This window comes from Montipora capricornis, chromosome 6, assembly GCF_036669925.1.
Source record: "Montipora capricornis isolate CH-2021 chromosome 6, ASM3666992v2, whole genome shotgun sequence".
In the NCBI taxonomy this organism is placed as follows: domain Eukaryota; kingdom Metazoa; phylum Cnidaria; class Anthozoa; order Scleractinia; family Acroporidae; genus Montipora; species Montipora capricornis.
In genome coordinates, this window is record NC_090888.1 from 252,501 (window position 1) to 270,000 (window position 17,500).

Below are 17,500 nucleotides of genomic sequence, written 5' to 3' on the forward strand. Positions count from 1 at the left end.
TCATCTCTCCATACTGGTGTTCACGATTCTGTAGTACAACGACTATCTTAAGACAGTTTTCACAGCATTCACATAACGAATGCTTAAATACACCCCGAAAAATTCTCGTTTTTTTTTAATTTTTAATTTTTAAATACAACAGCGTAATGGGCAAAAAAGAAAAACTGTTTATCTGCACTGGAATGTCTGGTATGGCACTCTCCGTTGTGGCAGGTGTGGTACTACTGGTTGGGGCATCATATGAGGCACTATCATGTTCGCGTTCCAGGACATCATGGGTGGTACCGGTGGAACTATATAGTTAAAGGCTGGTAGAAGCACACAGTACTGGTTCACTGGAAGTTCATGTATGTAGGGTGTTGGCGGTGTGGGTATCCAGCACTGCTGTATTTCTACAAACGGACTGGCATGAACCTGCCGCACGTAAGTTGGTTCCCCAGGAGTGTCATAAGTAAGGCGTTTTGGGTCCTGACTTAGACGCTGAGGCCGGCCTAAGTTGCCAGTATCCTCTTGCTCGTCCATCTCTCCACCATCTGCTTGAGGGTCCTCCATCAACGGTGCCTCGTCAGAGGTACCAGCAATGTTAGCTTCTGTTCCCGTCTCACTTGACCCCTCACCAACAGGAACATAGGTGATATCTGGTTGTGGTTCGTCCCTCCTTGTAGACTCTACCTGTATCTGTGTTTGGTCATTTCTATCACGTCTCAGTGAGCGGTTACCGTATGAAATGTCTGGAAGATCGTCTTCGCTGTCACTTCCGTCCCCTTCGTGTACCAGTGGTTGGGTATCATCACAATAGTAAGGTGCCGGTGTTCTGGTCTTTTTTACAGGAGGGAGGTCCTCCCAGGGTCTCCCCGGCAACCAGTCACAAGGGAGTAAGAGGTCTCGATGTACAGTACGGCTAGGTCCCTGACTTGATTTTGGTCTTACGTCGTATACTGGGCTCCCCTCCCCCTTTCTTGCAACGACCAGATGAATTTGGTCTTCCCAGAACGCACGGAGCTTTCCTGGTCCACCACGAGGAGTGAGGTTGCGTACCAGGACACGATCTCCTACTTGCAGCGCTGATGATCTTACTCGTTTGTCATAATTCTTTTTCTGTTCTAAATAAGATGATCGTTGTAATAAGGGTAATTAGTGACGTCATAGGGCGCGATCTCTTTAATCCAATAAACCTACTGAATGAACCAGGACTTATCTTTTATGTTGTGTTAACATCGCAACATTGGTGCCGAGACCCGGCTCTTTCCGACCAAAATGTCAGAAGAGCTTCGAAGACTGAAGTCAGTACGAGGTTCGTACAGAGGGCATTGCACTCAAGAGTTCAAAAAAGCCGACAGACTACTGAAATCGGCGCCGCTCAACACCGCCGAACTTAAAGCACTTCAAGATCGACTAACAAGAAGAGGAAACGACATATCACAAATGGACTCCCAAATAGCCATGGCCATTTCCGAGGAAGAGCTAGAGAGCGAGATAGAAGATGCTTTGTCAGTTCAAGACACCATCTCCGACTACAAGTTCATGATAATGGAAGCATTGAAAAACGACCAACACGATAAACCGGTGAGTTCTTTTCATGATAACAATAGTTCAACGAAACCGACAACTACGCGAATCAACATCAATTTGCCAAAACTCAGCATTCAACCATTCAACGGCAATCAATTAGATTGAAGGGGTAGTTTCTAAAGAAACTGTGGTGCTGCGTCGGTGGGGAAGTAGTATACAAAAATTTGGTTTTATCAACGGAGTTGATAATGTAAATTGGCCACCGTACAGAGATTCTAAAAGCTGACGTTTCGAGCGTTAGCCCTTCGTCAGAGCGAATCGAGGGATTATGGGTTACGTGTAGTTTTTATAGTAGAGTAGGAGCTACGCTATTGGTGGTGTTACCACCAATAGCGTAGCTCCTACTCTACTATAAAAACTACACGTAACCCATAATCCCTCGATTCGCTCTGACGAAGGGCTAACGCTCGAAACGTCAGCTTTTAGAATCTCTGTACGGTGGCCAATTTACATTATCAACTCCGTTGATAAAACCAAATTTTTGTATAATCAATTAGATTGGCTCACTTTCTGGGACAGTTTTAGCGCAGCGATCGACGAACATACCGAATTGAACAAAATCGAAAAAATGAATTATTTACAAAATATGCTTAATTAAAGGAGAGGCAGCGCGCGCGATCGCCGGACTACCACTTACCAACGAAAACTACACGAAAGCAATCGAAATATTGAAAGAACGCTTCGGCGATAAACAAAATATTATCAATGCATACATGGACTCTCTGACCAGAGCTACCACACCGAAAGACGAAATATCGAGTCTGCGAACATTTTATGACTCCTACGAATCAAACATTCGTGGTCTGGAGGCCCTCGACGTAAAAACCGACACGTACGGCTGCCTTCTTATACCGATACTCTTGAAGAAACTACCAGAATCCATACGTTACGCGATATTCAGATCTGACAGTTCGGCGGATAAGTCACTTGGCAAGTTACGAATTGCACTTCGACGAGAAATCGAAACAATCGAGAAGGGTCGCCTGTCAACCACGAAAAGCTACAAAACATACGACGAAGAACCACTTGTTCCGACAACGGGAACGATGCTATCCAGAACGCAGCCAAGAACGCAGAGCGAGAAACAACGCCCGAAACAAAAGAAATGCGCCTACTGTGACGGTAACCATTGGTCAAACAATTGCAGCGAATTCGTAACTGTGCAAGAACGTTACCAAGTACTACAACGACAACAACGTTGTTACAACTGCCTGGGCACAAATCATAACAAAACAAAATGTTTTTCTAAGCGGCGCTGCATGAAGTGTAAACAGAAGCATCATACTTCACTTTGCCACGGACAAACACAAAACCCGCCAAAAGATACCGCGTCTAACCCGTCGACCTCAAAGATCGAGCAAACGAAAGCAAACACACACGACGAACCAAAGGAGACTCACAATATCCACGTAGGAACAACCCACGCAGGAACAACACAGTTGCTAGATCTGCAACAGAATCAAATCCTAATGCACTCAGCTAGAACAACAGCAATCGGCCAAGGATTTCAATGCTCACAGGCACATATTCTCTTTGATACAGGCTCGCAGAGGACGTTCATCACAGAAAACATGAGGAACCGACTAAACCTCAAAACTATACGCAAAGAACTCCTTGATGTAACCACATTTGGCGATATCAAGACCACCAGAAGAAACTACGACGTAGTCTCACTCAATCTAGATACGGGAAAGGAAAGTTTATCATTAACGGCACTTGTTACTCCTACAATCTGTCCACCACTGAAGATAAAAGCTTTCAAAATTCCCCCCGAACTAGAAGGTCTAAAACTAGCGGACACACCTATCGGAAACTCAGAAGTGGATATACTTATCGGAAACGACCAGTACGGTCACCTGATCACTGGCAAGATGATCAAAACGAGTAACGAAGCCATGATCGCTATCGCAAGCAAATTTGGCTGGCTTCTAGCAGGATCCGCCCCTAATATACGCAACAGCGATACAATGGGATGTCACCGGATCGACACCCAGTCCGCCGAATCACAACTCGACAGCATACTCACCAAATTTTGGGGAACAAACCAAATCCCCGACGAACGCAATCAAGACGATTCCGTCACGAAAACATTTCGAAAAACAATCAAATTCAACGACACTTCGGGTAGGTATAGCGTTGCATTGCCGTGGAAAGAAAACAAAAACGATCTGCCGTCCAACCTGAACCTCAGTGTAAAACGACTAGCCAGTCTCCAGCGAACCTTAAACAAAAGAGACTGTTTCGTTCTAACACGAAATTAATGCATGACGTATTATGAGGCATACGTAACAATGCTTTATGTAATAGATTAATAAGATAGTTGAAGCCGACACTACTAGTCGCAGATTTCAGAGACACCAATGGGTATGTAAATATCGTTCTTTGTTAATGTCTATTAATCCCGGCATTTGTTAATTACAAGTCTAATCTGTTGATAGATTTCGAATACTTTCCGGTAAACAAGATGATTGAATAAGCAGTGAAATATTTGGAACCTTGGCGATTGTTGCGACTAGCAGTACATTCGAAATCCATTGTCAAATTTTGTAGGGGTCCTTCGAGAACTCTTGATGAGTACTCCCAAGAGATCATTAAGTAGGTGGATCGATGAACTACAAGAAGAATATAATGGAGCATCGGCGGTATACGCAAAGTATGAAAATGAAAAACAATTGATTGAACAAAAGGAAAAGAAAGAATTGAACCGCCAGCATATGATGAAACTTCGAGAAGAAGAGTTTCAAAGGATAGTTCAACAGACTATTATAAAGAAGAAATCCGCGGGAAGCAATCTTTGAGGCACTTGTCGAACATGTTAAAAATGTGATTGAAGCGAGAGCGGATGACGAAAACGCAGGGATAGCGTTGCGTAAAACTGAAAAGGATATCGAGTTTGCGCTAGCAGACTGTAAGAGCGCGCACAATAAATTACTTGAGATATTAAACGAGGCCACAGCTGAAAATGAAATCGAATGGATTCGAAGAATTCAAACATGTTACAATGAGACAATTGAAACAATTCAAACTTTTACCGACAGGACAGAAAACAGAAATAACGCCAGACAAAATTGTGCACTTCGCATTGAAAAGGCTAAAATGCCATCTTTTAATGGAACAATCAGAGAATATCCACAATTTAAGCAGGATTTTCAAAAACAAGTGATGCCAACATTGGATAAAAGCAGCGCGTGCTACATTCTACGCTCGTGCTTGAAAAGGGAACCAGCGGAAACAGTAAAAGGCGTAGATGATGATATCAAAGAGATGTGGAAACGACTCGACGAAAAATACGGAGATCCAGCTAAATTAACGGACGCAATCATTAATACAATTCAAGACATAAGACCCATTAAAGAGGGGGAGAACAAAAGATTCATAGAATTGGTTGATGCTGTAGAAGATGGATATAAAGATCTGAAAAGACTTGGATTGGAAAGAGAAATCACAACCACAAGTTCAGTTAGCATAATTGAAAGAAAACTACCAGCTAATATAAAAAGGGAATGGGCTAAATTGGTTAGCGCAGACAATAGCGTGGTAAACAAAACCGACAAATGTCCAAGCCTTCTGAACTTTCTCCTCAGCCAGAAAAGAGCAATTGAATATGATACCACAGAGCTACGACTTACTACTACCTCAACAATAAAAGGCTCAGCACATTATGCAAAGACAAAAAAAGATTCAGTAGAAAGACGAGAAGACAGCACCCGCCCCCAAAATAGTAAATGTTTATTCCACAGGGAATCAGATCATTGGACGAGCGACTGTAAATTCTACCTATCAAAACCAAATGAAGAATTAAAAAATGTGGTACAAGGTTGGAATCAAGAGCAACTAAAAGAATTTGGCGTGATGGAAGGATTTAAGTGGGATTTTGCCCCAGCTGATGCACCATGGCAAAACGGAGTGTCAGAAGCGTTAGTGAAATCGGTGAAGCGAGCGATAACAGCAGCTATAAGTGATCATGTCATGACATTCTCAGAACTCCAAACCGTTTGCTTTGAGGTAGCAAACCTTGTAAATGAAAGACCTATCGGAAGACACCCTACGTCACCAGATGATGGCACTTATTTATGTCCCAATGACTTGCTTCTAGGCAGAGCAACTTCACGAGTGCCAAGTGGGCCTTTCAGAGAGCCTTCCAATCCTCGTCAGCGATTCGAATTTGTCCAGAATGTTGTGAACTACTTCTGGAAGAAATGGACAAGGGACTACTTTCCAAGCTTACTAATTCAGCCAAAGTGGCACACGGCTAAACGCAATCTTAGGGAAGGTGACGTAGTGCTCATCCAAGATACTAACCAAATCAGAGGACAATGGAAACTTGGTGTCGTCTTCAAGACATTTCCTGGGGAAGACGGAAGAGTAAGGAGAGTACAAGTACAGTACAAAAATCCCAAACCGGGGGAAGCCGTCAGCGAATATCACGGAAGAGGCTTTGTTACCGTCGAGCGAGCAGTGAATAAATTGGTTGTTCTTATACCAAAGGAGGAAGCAGAAGATAAAAACAAAACCTGATTGTTTCCTTTCAGTATCTTTTGACCTTTGACTCTAGTTATAACTTTTTCATGCCCGGGGGAGTGTTTCGTTCTAACACGAAATTAATGCATGACGTATTATGAGGCATACGTAACAATGCTTTATGTAATAGATTAATAAGATCGTTGAAGCCGACACTACTAGTCGCAGATTTGAGAGACACCAATGGGTATGTAAATGTCGTTCTTTGTTAATGTCTATTAATCCCGGCGTTTGTTAACTACAAGTCTAATCTGTTGATAGATTTCGAATACTTTCCGGTAAACAAGATGATTGAATAAACAGTGAAATATTTGGAACCTTGGCGATTGTTGCGACTAGCAGTACAGAGACCACGTACTTATCGGCAAATACGACAAGCAACTGCAGGAGCAGCTTCAAATGGGATTTATAGAGATAGTACCGGACATGCATCACCACGAAGAAATCGTCCACTACATCCCTCACTTCCCAGTGTTTAAAGAGGATAGCGCAACAACAAAAATGAGAATAGTCTATGACGCCTTAGCAAAGCAAAACTCCAATTCACCAAGCTTAAATGACTGTCTTCACACCGGAGAGAACCTAATGCAAGACCTGACAGGAATTCTTCTCCGATTCAGAGCACACAATGTGGCATTCATCGCCGATATCGAGAAGGCATTTCTCCAGATCGAACTCCACCCAAACGTTAGAGACGCCACGCGATTTCTTTGGCTTAAAGACATCAACAAACCAGCCACCGATACAGATAACCTACGAGCATATAGGTTCCAAACGCGTCCTATTTGGAGCGACTTCGTCACACTTTCTTTTAATTGCAACAATCCAGTATCAAGTGAAGCTATGATCTTCGCAGTTATGAGAGCAATTTTTGCAATTGCGTAGAGAAGCCTGAAAAATTCAGGACTTCAACGGGGTTTGAACCCGTGACCTCGCGATTCCGGTGCGACGCTCTAACCAATTGAGCTATGAAGCCACTGACGTTGGGAGCTGGTCATTTGTGGGTTCTAATCGCTCTCATAACTGCGAAGATGATAGCTTCACTTGATTTCATATCCGCAGTTCATATATGATTCATTTAATATACCATTTCATCATTGATTCATTCCTCACGGGACGATTAGAACCCACAAATGACCAGCTCCCAACGTCAGTGGCTTCATAGCTCAGTTGGTTAGAGCGTCGCACCGGAATCGCGAGTCCACGAGTTCAAACCCCGTTGAAGTCCTGAATTTTTCAGGCTTCTCTACGCAATTGCAAAAATTGCTCTCATAACTGCGAAGATCATAGCTTCACTTGATTTCATATCCGCAGTTCATATATGATTCATTTCATATACCATTTCATCATTAATCCAGTATCACTTAATGAAAGCAAATACATGGATAGCCACTGACCTCATCAACTGAATGTACATGGATAACGTGGTGACGGGGGCTGACAGCCAGGAAAAGGCCATGGAATACTATACATTATCACGAAAATATTTGAAGGACGCTGGAATGAATCTGAGAGAATGGAATTCGAACTCACCAATTCTTAACATCAAGGCAAAAGTAGACAAATGCGCAGCTTAAAATCCGCAAACCAAAGTACTAGGTCTAAAGTGGGATGCGACACTGGACACGCTATCACTCTCACTCGATAAGATGATAAACGACATTTCACAAGCTACTCAACAAAAGATGAGCAAAAGGTCTGTCCTAAGCATCGCCTCAAAAGTATTCGACCCTCTCGGATTTGTTGAACCTATCACCGTTAAAGCAAAGATCATGATACAAGACATATGGAAACAAAATATGACTTGGGACCAAGAAATAAGGAATGACTTAAAAGAACAGTGGATTAAATGGCTCGACGACATTAAAAACCTGTCCATGTTCAAAATACCAAGACCATATTTCAGTGACAACATCACCAGCAAACAACTTCATATATTCTGTGATAGCAGTCAACGAGCTTACGATGCGGTTGCATACCTCCGAGGAACATCAGGAAACATGACGCAAACAAGCTTCGTAATCGCCAAAACAAGAGTCGCACTCGTTAAGACGCAAACACTTCCACAATTGGAACTACTAGCAGCACTGTTAGGAGCCAACCTAGCGACGTACATCACGAAAACTTTACAACTCGGAAAGGAATGCGAAATCGTCTACTGGAGCGACTCACAAATTGTGCTATCGTGGCTTTCATCCAACAAAAGACTGCAACCATTCGTACACCCGCGAATACGCAAGATAACGCAAATAACAGCGACACATAAATGGATGTTCTGTCCCACATCCTCAAATCCTGCAGACTTAATAACACGAGGAATAAGCACAACGATGTTCTATCAGAATAGAGCATTATGGTTTGAAGGTCCATCGTGGCTAAAAGCACCGAATGACCAGTGGCCACAAGTTCAGTGAAAGGAACCTATCACAGACTTAATCGACTGATCGAGGTTGAAGCTACATTGAATAGCAGACCGCTAACGTATTCCTACATGGGACTTAATGATTCCCCTCAACTTACGCCAGCACACTTCCTGTGTGGACATCGATTGATGACATTACCTGACCATTCGCCGAAAGATCCTCAAGAAGATCCAGACTATGATCCCTTTGCAAGCTCTGAAAAGGAACTCGTTAAGAGAGCTAAATATTATGAAGCGATAATGCGGATGTTTTGGAAGAGATGGCGCAACGAGTACTTGACCGGGCTACGTGAACAAGACCGTAAATGCAACACAAATCACCAAACACCAGTCTCCAGGGGGGATGTGGTACTTATACATGATGACCTTCCACGTTCAAACTGGAGAATGGGGATCGTAACAAACCTTCATCAAGGAAGAGATGGTCAAGTCAGGTCTGTAAACGTGAAGATACACCCAGGAAAAGAACTTACGAGACCCATTGAAAAGCTTTATCCTCTTGAGATCAAAACAAACGATTATGATGATGATAATAGACAAACCCAAGAACTGGGGACTGAAGAAGAAAAGATGAGACCCCCGTCAAGACTTGCCGCTCGAAAGGCAGCATTGAAGATAACAGAGACTTATAATGAACAATAGCACACTGAATAACTTATACTAATGTAACTACTGGATAAACAACTTGTGGTATAATTGACGTGTAATGTACAGATTAATTGCCGGCCAGCGAGGGTGTTCTAAATAAGATAATCGTTGTAATAAGGGTAATTAGTGACGTCTTAGAGCGCGATCTCTTTAATCCAATAAACCTACTGAATGAACCAGGACTTATCTTTTATGTTGTGTTAAAATCGCAACATTTTCCCTTTCATGGTACTTTTCATGGCAGATTTTGACGCGAGTGAGTAAGCTTCTTGCATGGCAGACTTCCGCTCGGTAACATACTCAGCATGTGATTTGGCTCCCGTTTCCTCCTCGAGATCGAACATTACATCAATTGGCAGGCGAGGATTACGACCAAATAAAAGGAAAAATGGAGTATAACCTGTTGACTCATGGTCAGTGCAGTTATATGAATGAATGAGTTTATTTATATGGTCTTTCCAGCTGGATTTGTAAGTTTCAGGTAGGGTTCGCAACATACTGAGTAACGTACGGTCCATTCTCTCAACCAAACCATTGCCCTGTGGATGGTATGGAGTAGTCCTCGAGTGCATTACTCCGGAGAGTTCCTCAAGCCTCTTGAACAAACGGTTTTCAAACTCGCCTCCTATGTCATGATGGATTTTCTCAGGAAACCCAAAGCGTGGGATGAAATCGTTGAAGATCTTGTCTGCAGCAGTAATAGCGGTCTTATTCCTCGTTGGGTACGCTTGTGCATACTTCAACTATTTGAAGAGGAGCCGTTGTTGTAATTGGCTGTAATGGTTCTCTTGTTGGTAGATTTGGACGTCTCTGTTTTAGGCATCGGCATACGTGATGGATAAAGTTCTCATTTCCCCTTATGTGTGGCCAATAAAATCTCTCTCGGGCCAGAGCTAGCACTCTCTCAGCACCAAGGTGTCCCATTTCTTCATGGAGTTCACGGTAAACGGTGCGACAAAATTTCAGTCGGAGAACAACTTGTTGGTTGCGATAAAGTTACCCACTCCTGCTGTGTACATGAAGCTTGTGCCACTCGCTCAGGAGCTTACGAACCAAAGGTGATTCTTGGTACTTTTGCTTCACTGTCGGTTTGTGGTTTGCTTTGATTAATTCAAGGACGCGTCCAATGTGAGGGTCTTCTTTCTGTGCTTTCATTAAATCCACCACTCTTACTTGATTGCAAGATGCTAGTGACAGGGCGTCGACAAGATGGAGTTCCTCTTCTTCATCGGTCAGGGCTGTCAGTCAAATTGAGTCCCCATTTGACAATGTCTGGACTGCAGAGATTGATGCATGCAAGCTTTCGGGAGTTAACTTCTCAGTACAACTGTCCATGTAGGTGTGGAAGTCACGGGGCAATCGAGAAAGGCTATCAGCATCAGCATTCAACTTGCCTGGTCGATACTGTATTTCAAAGTTAAAGTCTGCAAGCTCTCCCACCCACCGATATCCTATAGCATTTGACTTAGCGGATTGTTGTATGTGTATACTACAAATTCAGGAGCGTAATAGAGGTAGTCCCTGAACTGTTCTGTCACTGCCCATTTCAATGCTAAGAATTCTAATTTGCCAGAGTGCATGTGGTAGTTGCGTTCAGACGGGGTCAGAGTCCTACAGGCATATGCAATTACTCAGGTAGAGCCGTTCTGCTTCTGATACAAGACCGCTCCCAAGCCATCCTGTGATGCATCGGTGTGTACAATGAATGGCGTATTATAATCTGGGTATGCCAGTAGAGGAGGTGAAGTTATTTTACCTATAAGGGTGTCTGGGTTCCCACTCCACTGGTCACGAAGATGGTAACTGTCCACTACGCAACCCTGAGCTCTGTCTGGTTGAGATAGCATTCTTTTTCCCCAGTGGGTCATGATTGAGGCGATCGTAAACGGGTTTTGCTATTTGTGCAAAGTTTTTGATATGACGACGGTACACCCCAAGAAGACCCATGAGTCGTCTTACTTCTCCGACGGTCCACGGTTTTAAATTCCTCATTGCAATCACTGCATTTGTAGCTTTGGGATCTATCCGGTACCCGTCTTGAGAGATACCTCTTCCAAGGAAAGACACTTCCCGTTTGAACAATGCACACTTTCCAGGCTTAAGCTTCGCACCATAACTCCTCAACCGACGGAGAACTTTACGCAGATGTTCAATATGTCCCGAAAATGTTTCTGAGAATACGATTACATCACCTAAGTAGGGGATACACATCTCGTCACACAGCTCGCCAAGACAGTTCTCCATAAATCTTTGAAAGTTTGCGGGCGCATTCATGAGTCCGAATGGCATCCGCACCCATTCGTATAATCCCGAAGGTGTAATAAACGCAGTTAACGGTTGACTTTTCTCGCCGATGAACCCCTGATGATAGGCTTTTCCCTGATCCAAAACACTAAACCACGACTTGCCCCCTAGACTGTCTAACGCCGGTCTGGCACTGTTTTTTTATTTTATTATCTGTTGTCTATACATAACCTCATTCCGCCATCTTTCTTTCGAACACAGACAACACTACTTGAGAAAGGCAATTTGGACTTCCGGATGAAGCCTCGGTTCAGCAAGTCTTCAACGTAACCTTTAACTTCTGGGTAGAGTGGACGGGGTATGGAAATGTAATTCTTCTGCACTGGATGGTCACTAGTCAATCTAATATCCATCTCCAATTCGGGAATGCAGCCGAAATCATCATCGCTCGTTGCAAATGCATCCGCGTCCTCAACCAACAACTGTCTTGCCTGCTCCTTTTGTTTTACCGTCAGTCCACTCAAATCAACTTCAGTAACCAGGGAAAGTCGCTCTCAATCCATTCAGCCGGTGTGTCTTTTTCACAGGGAGGTCCCTCGCTTGAGGACGGTGTCTCAGGTGTCACTGCGACTGATAAGATGGTTGCATCACCCTCCTTCACAGTGGTAAGGGATTCGTGGACTGCCAGTCCTGCAGGCCAGGTTGTCAACTCATCTGGCTCAAAAATGACAGGGGTCTTATGGTAGATTGGTCCAGTATTAGCACGACAAGGTAAGTGAACAGTCTCCCCTGCAGCGAAAGTGTGTGGCTTCTTTGTAGATTTAACTAGACAAAGTTCATCAGAATTGGTAGTACGCATTAGCCTTATCAACGCTTGTATGTCACCACTGTTACTCACTTTAAAGCTTCTTAACATCCTTCCCAGTAATGTATCATCTTCTTTGCCTTCAGTATTTTTGACCATTAATTCTATAACATTAAAACCAATGATGGGCTGCTCAATGTTCTCCATTGCCACCAAGAACGGAACCCTAGTATCTGTCTCATTTTCATTTGTTAGCCTTACACCAATCTCTACCCATCCACAGTAAGGGATATTCGTCCCATTTGCTGCTTGCAAACTTATGGACCCATCTGTACCAATTAAGTGTTCAATGTCCCTTATTTTGACTGTTGGTAGTTGGCTCTTCAGGAAATCTACTGAAACAATTGACACTTGGGCTCCTGTGTCCCATAAAACGTTCGTAGCCATGTCATCCAGGTAGCAATCTACCAAACACTTTCTTCCCACCAGCTTAACTATGCGTTCCTGTTGCCTGGGAGTGATGTGACTAGCACACACACCTTTGTCTTGGGCATCTCCTAACCCCTTTTCTGTAAACTATTCTTTCTCAGAGAAAGCCTTCTGGCAACGCACCTAACAATACCAAACAGACTGGCACCCTGAGCTCTGTAGTAACTGTGTGTGCATGGCAATCGGGCTTCAGGCAACAACTACACTGGTGGGACTTCTCTTTTTCTGGCAAGGCTACTCCCTGTTCCGTGGGGGTAGCCTGGCTGCGTTTCCCGGATAACTTCTGAGCCTGGTCTGACAGTAGCGTGAAATATGGTTGACGCCACCACAGTGGTAGCAATGTGGGCAGCGGTCGCCTTCCCCCTTCCTTCTACACTCTTGGAAACCAGGTCGCCTTGTTCCAGCTTTCACTCCACTCCCACCATGATGACTAGGTATCATAGTGTCTGCTTTCTGGTTACCTGCTACTTCCTGGAGGGTCCGGCTTAACTTCCTCACTGTGGCCAGCTCTGATTGTACAGCCTTCAGTGTAGTTAGGACTTGTGAGTCCTTCTCCAATTCTTTTTCTGTGTTTGGTTCTACTGCACTTTCAATGGTGAACACCTTTGCAGACTTTCTCCTGTTGGTAAGACTGAACTTATTACTTCGCTCGACTTCTGCCGATATGGCTAGGCTCATTGCTCCAATGAGGTCTTCGTCTGCGACTTTTGGGTTTTGAGTGACAGGTCTTATTTTTGTACAGATGGTTTAATCAGGGAGGCCGGTTTCCAAGGCATGCAGGAACAAACTTTGCACTGAGGAAGCATCATACTTAAACCCACTATCAGACTCTTTTGAAGCACTATTATCTTCTGTCTAATTGTGAGTGCTCTCATCAAAAATGACTGTGGGTCTTCATTGGGCAGCTGGGCAATGTTTGTTAGAAGCTGGTAAATTTCTGTGGCATTTTTCTCATTAAAGTGGAAGCGAAAAATCTTATGCAGCCAGGGAAGGATTAGGTCAGTCATGTTTTCTAGATATCTTCTTAGTTGCAGGCTTGGCTGTATAGCACGGACTACGGCACTAACTACTTCCTTATCCGAGTATCCCTTGGCAAGCCCTGATTCTATTTGGGATATTAGAGCTTGATAACCCAGCTTATCTTTCTGACCAGGGTCGCCCACCACTCCTTGTATTTTAAAATTCCTGCGGAATATGCTTCGCTCAAACGCTTTAACAGGAAACTTGATCGTGCCTTCGTCCTTCACTGAGTCAGTAAGCTCTTCTTTCTGCATTTTTGCCAATTTTTTCCCGACTTGTTGCTGCTTATACTCTAATGTACCCAGTTCTTCCTTGAGTTTCTTTAGGTCGCCTATGCTTTCTAATTTTCTTGGCCGTAATTATCTTCCATTCCCTCGAGTGGCGGTGGGCCCAAATGTGCGAGTAACTCATCGACACACTCAATTTGATTATCGTCGGACAAATCCTCAACTGAATCCTCAATTTTTCGTCTGATGGCCCGAATAACACTTAATTTACTCTTGCCCTCTACTGCCGACTTTTCAACTTTAGCATGAAGAGCAAATTCACATAACCTAGTCAAGTCCAACGACAAAATTTTGCGATCCAGGAGAATCAGTTTCTCCTCCGCCATTCTGCTTTTACGTATAAACAACACAATCAGAAACCAGCATACATAAAATCCAATAAAACAGCGTTCCTACCTTCCCTGGCCTCGAATCTGCGCCCCACTATCTTATGACCAGCCGTCCACACCAAATGTTCCCTTTAAACTACAACCCGTTGCATCCTGCTCGACAAAACGTTGTCCATCGAAACTTAAAATTAAGGTGAAATAGCGGCGATACACTCAAGTCCTCGAACACAGTGATCGATCGACCGTCAAAACAGTTACAACCATCCACTTTATTCCACAGTTTCTCTCGGACATGCCCCCAAAATGTTACACAAGAAATCCACACAATGTCGAATTATTCCACGTGTATTTCCACAGTTTTAAACTTAACTGTTCATAACTTCTCTTTCCAAAAGCACATGGTTCTCTTTCTGACGTCACATGACGTCGCATACAGTGTCTAGTCCTCTGGCAGATTTCTATATGTAACATATACATACTCAGCGTTTGATTCTTTGTCGAGAAGATCAATACGTCGACATATAAGCGAATTTTTTACATCCTTTAGCATCAGTCCTGTCATAGCAGTAGACTGCACATTTGTCGATTGCAAGTTCAGGATAAGTCCAAGTAGAATCGAGCCAGGTTTCACTCATTGCAAACAGATCGAAACCACTCATAAGCATGAGCATTTTGATTTCCCCAGAAAAGCCGGGAAGGGAACGCACACCCAGATGGCAAAGTCTCAGACCCTTCTCCCTCAGTTGGAAACAAGGATGCCTAGTTCCAAATTTAGTTTCACCTCGTCCGCCAGGGCCAGGGTTGCCTGAAATGTCACCGCAAAAAAGGAGAAGACCACCAATACAACCATTGAAGCTGCGAACCCTCACACCTTTCGCTATGCAAGACGCCGGCTTGAAAAGCCACCAAGTTGATGCGTTGAAATTCTCTGTTAGCTTTCGAGTAGGATAGTGATTGTTGCTTGTAGTTTGGTAGCAATTAAATAGCAGCAACTGAAAAAGAACCGCTAAAACCACCAAAGGGACGGAGCATGAGTCGGGAAGTCCAGCCGCCATGACATTCACTGTCTCAGTTGTTTCTTTGTAATTCGCCACCGTTCTTGGTCATGTTGGTGACGTACAGCATTTGGGAATAGAGAAATAAACTCCTTGGTTAGTTTTTCATCTGGGATTAGAGTCAATCGGCTTTTGAACCAATGATCGAATGTTAGGGATACCGGCAACTTACACACGCACACAACTGATCTGTAAACCAGCACAACAGATCGAATATTACACAGTCTAAAATATGACGGCGCTATTGACCATTTTTAGCGAAATTATATCGGAGTCCCACTAAGACACCATGTAAAACAGTTTTAAAGAGTTTTTATTTTGTAGCTTACAGAACCTAGCCAAACGCTTGATCTGACGAATGTGTGGAAGGGTCCCAATTCAACTTCAGCCGACATTGTCCCAACACAAAAATTCGGTCCCGACATTGTCGGGTGACCATGTCAAACGCACGTAACATCTGATCCGAAAAATGTCGAGTGGATGTCGGTTGAAATGTCGGGACCGTTTAACACGGCCCAAGTGCTACTAATAGGATATATATCCATACATAACAACTGATCTAATAACAAGAAAACCGGATCGACTCATTGCACGCAATTGATCGAATCAGTATAACGGATCGAATGTTAGAGACAACCTAAACATGATGGAATAACACGCACACACCTGATCGATAAACCAGTACAACATATCGAATATTACTGAGGCACCCAACGAAAATTAATTCTAAAATACATAATAATTGGAAAAAATCCTTTGTAGCTTACAGAACCTAGCCAAGCATTTGATCCGACAAATGTTTGGAAAGGTGCGAATTCAACTGCAGCCGATATTGCCCCGACACGAAAATCCGGTCCCGACAATTGTCGGGTGACCATGTCAAACGCGCGCAACATTTGATCCGAAAAATGTCGAGTGGATGTCGGGTGAAATGTCAGGACCGTTTAACACGGCCCAAGTGCTACTAATAGGATATCCTTAAATAACAAGAAAACCTGATCCACTCATTGTGCGCAATTGACCGAATTCAACTGATCGATAAATATTATGCGCGCAATCTAACTGATCACTAAATCAAATATTAGGGACACAACTGGTCGATAATTCGGTACAACAGATAGAATCTTAGGTACAAACTGGTCGATAAATCAGTACAACTAATCGAATACTTGGGACACGTCTGGTCGATAAATCAGTACAACTGATCGAATGTGAGAGCCAACTGATCGATGATAAATCAGTACAACTGATCCAATATTAGGGACGCAACTAATCTAATAAATCAGTACGACTGATCGAATATTAGGGGCACAGCTGATCGATAAACCAGCACAACCGATCGAATATTAGGGACACGACTGATCAAATATTAGCGACACAACTGATCGAATATGAGGGACTCAACTGATCGATAAATCAGTACAACTGACCGAATATTAGGGACTCAACTGATCGAATATTAGGTACACAACCGATCGATAAATCAATACAACTAATCGATTATTAGCGACACATGCAACTGATCGAATATTAGGTACACAACTCATCGATAAATCAGTACAACTGATCGAATATTAGGTACACAACTGATCGATAAATCAGTACAACTGATCGAATATTAGCGACACAACTGATCGATAAATCAGTGCAATTGATCGAATATCAGGGACACAACTGATGGATGATAAATCAGTACAACTAATCGAATATTAGGTACACAACTGATCGAAAATGAGGGACACAACTGATCGATAAATCAGTACAACTGATCGAATATTAGGGACTTAAGTGATCGAATATTAGGTACACAACCGATCGATAAATCAATACAACTGATCGAATATTAGCGACACATGCATCTGATCGAATATTAGGTACACAACGGATCGATAAATCAGTACAACTGATCGAATATTAGCGACACAACTGATCGATAAATCAGTGCAACTGATCGAATATCAGGGACACGACTGATCGATAAACCAGTACAAATGGTCGAATATTAGGTACATAACTGATCGATAAACCAGTACAACTGATCGAATATTAGGTACACAACTGATCGTTAAATCAGTACAACTGATCGAATATTAGGTACACAACTGATT

At 43.2% G+C, this 17,500-nt stretch overlaps 4 protein-coding genes across 4 annotated transcripts; all 4 read left to right on the top strand.

Annotated features, from left to right (window-relative positions):
- The first annotated feature begins 2,285 nt into the window (after positions 1-2,285).
- On the top strand, positions 2,286-4,370 carry LOC138053074 (uncharacterized). The gene is made up of 2 exons (XM_068899765.1): positions 2,286-3,696; positions 4,123-4,370. Exons 1-2 carry the CDS (start codon positions 2,286-2,288, stop codon positions 4,368-4,370), a joined length of 1,659 nt encoding a protein of 552 aa, XP_068755866.1.
- Positions 4,371-6,519: 2,149 nt separating this feature from the next.
- LOC138053075 (uncharacterized) lies at positions 6,520-6,978 on the top strand. Its single transcript, XM_068899766.1, has one exon. It carries the CDS (start codon positions 6,520-6,522, stop codon positions 6,976-6,978), a length of 459 nt encoding a protein of 152 aa, XP_068755867.1.
- Positions 6,979-7,742: 764 nt separating this feature from the next.
- On the top strand, positions 7,743-8,507 carry LOC138053076 (uncharacterized). The gene has a single exon (XM_068899767.1). The coding sequence runs from the start codon at positions 7,743-7,745 to the stop codon at positions 8,505-8,507; it is 765 nt and encodes a 254-aa protein (XP_068755868.1).
- Positions 8,508-8,584: 77 nt separating this feature from the next.
- Positions 8,585-9,157, top strand: LOC138053077 (uncharacterized). Its single transcript, XM_068899768.1, has one exon. The coding sequence runs from the start codon at positions 8,585-8,587 to the stop codon at positions 9,155-9,157; it is 573 nt and encodes a 190-aa protein (XP_068755869.1).
- The last annotated feature ends 8,343 nt before the right edge of the window (positions 9,158-17,500 follow it).

What these genes read in the sequence shown, in the direction of transcription:
- LOC138053074 (XM_068899765.1), top strand. Translation starts at nt 2,286, where the DNA reads ATGGACTCTCTGACCAGAGCTACCACACCGAAAGACGAAATATCGAGT. An exon ending in CAAATTCAACGACACTTCGG is followed by an intron (nt 3,697 to 4,122) that starts GTAGGTATAGCG and finishes CAAATTTTGTAG; the next exon opens with GGGTCCTTCGAGAACTCTTG.
- LOC138053075 (XM_068899766.1), top strand. Translation starts at nt 6,520, where the DNA reads ATGCATCACCACGAAGAAATCGTCCACTACATCCCTCACTTCCCAGTG.
- LOC138053076 (XM_068899767.1), top strand. Translation starts at nt 7,743, where the DNA reads ATGATAAACGACATTTCACAAGCTACTCAACAAAAGATGAGCAAAAGG.
- LOC138053077 (XM_068899768.1), top strand. Translation starts at nt 8,585, where the DNA reads ATGGGACTTAATGATTCCCCTCAACTTACGCCAGCACACTTCCTGTGT.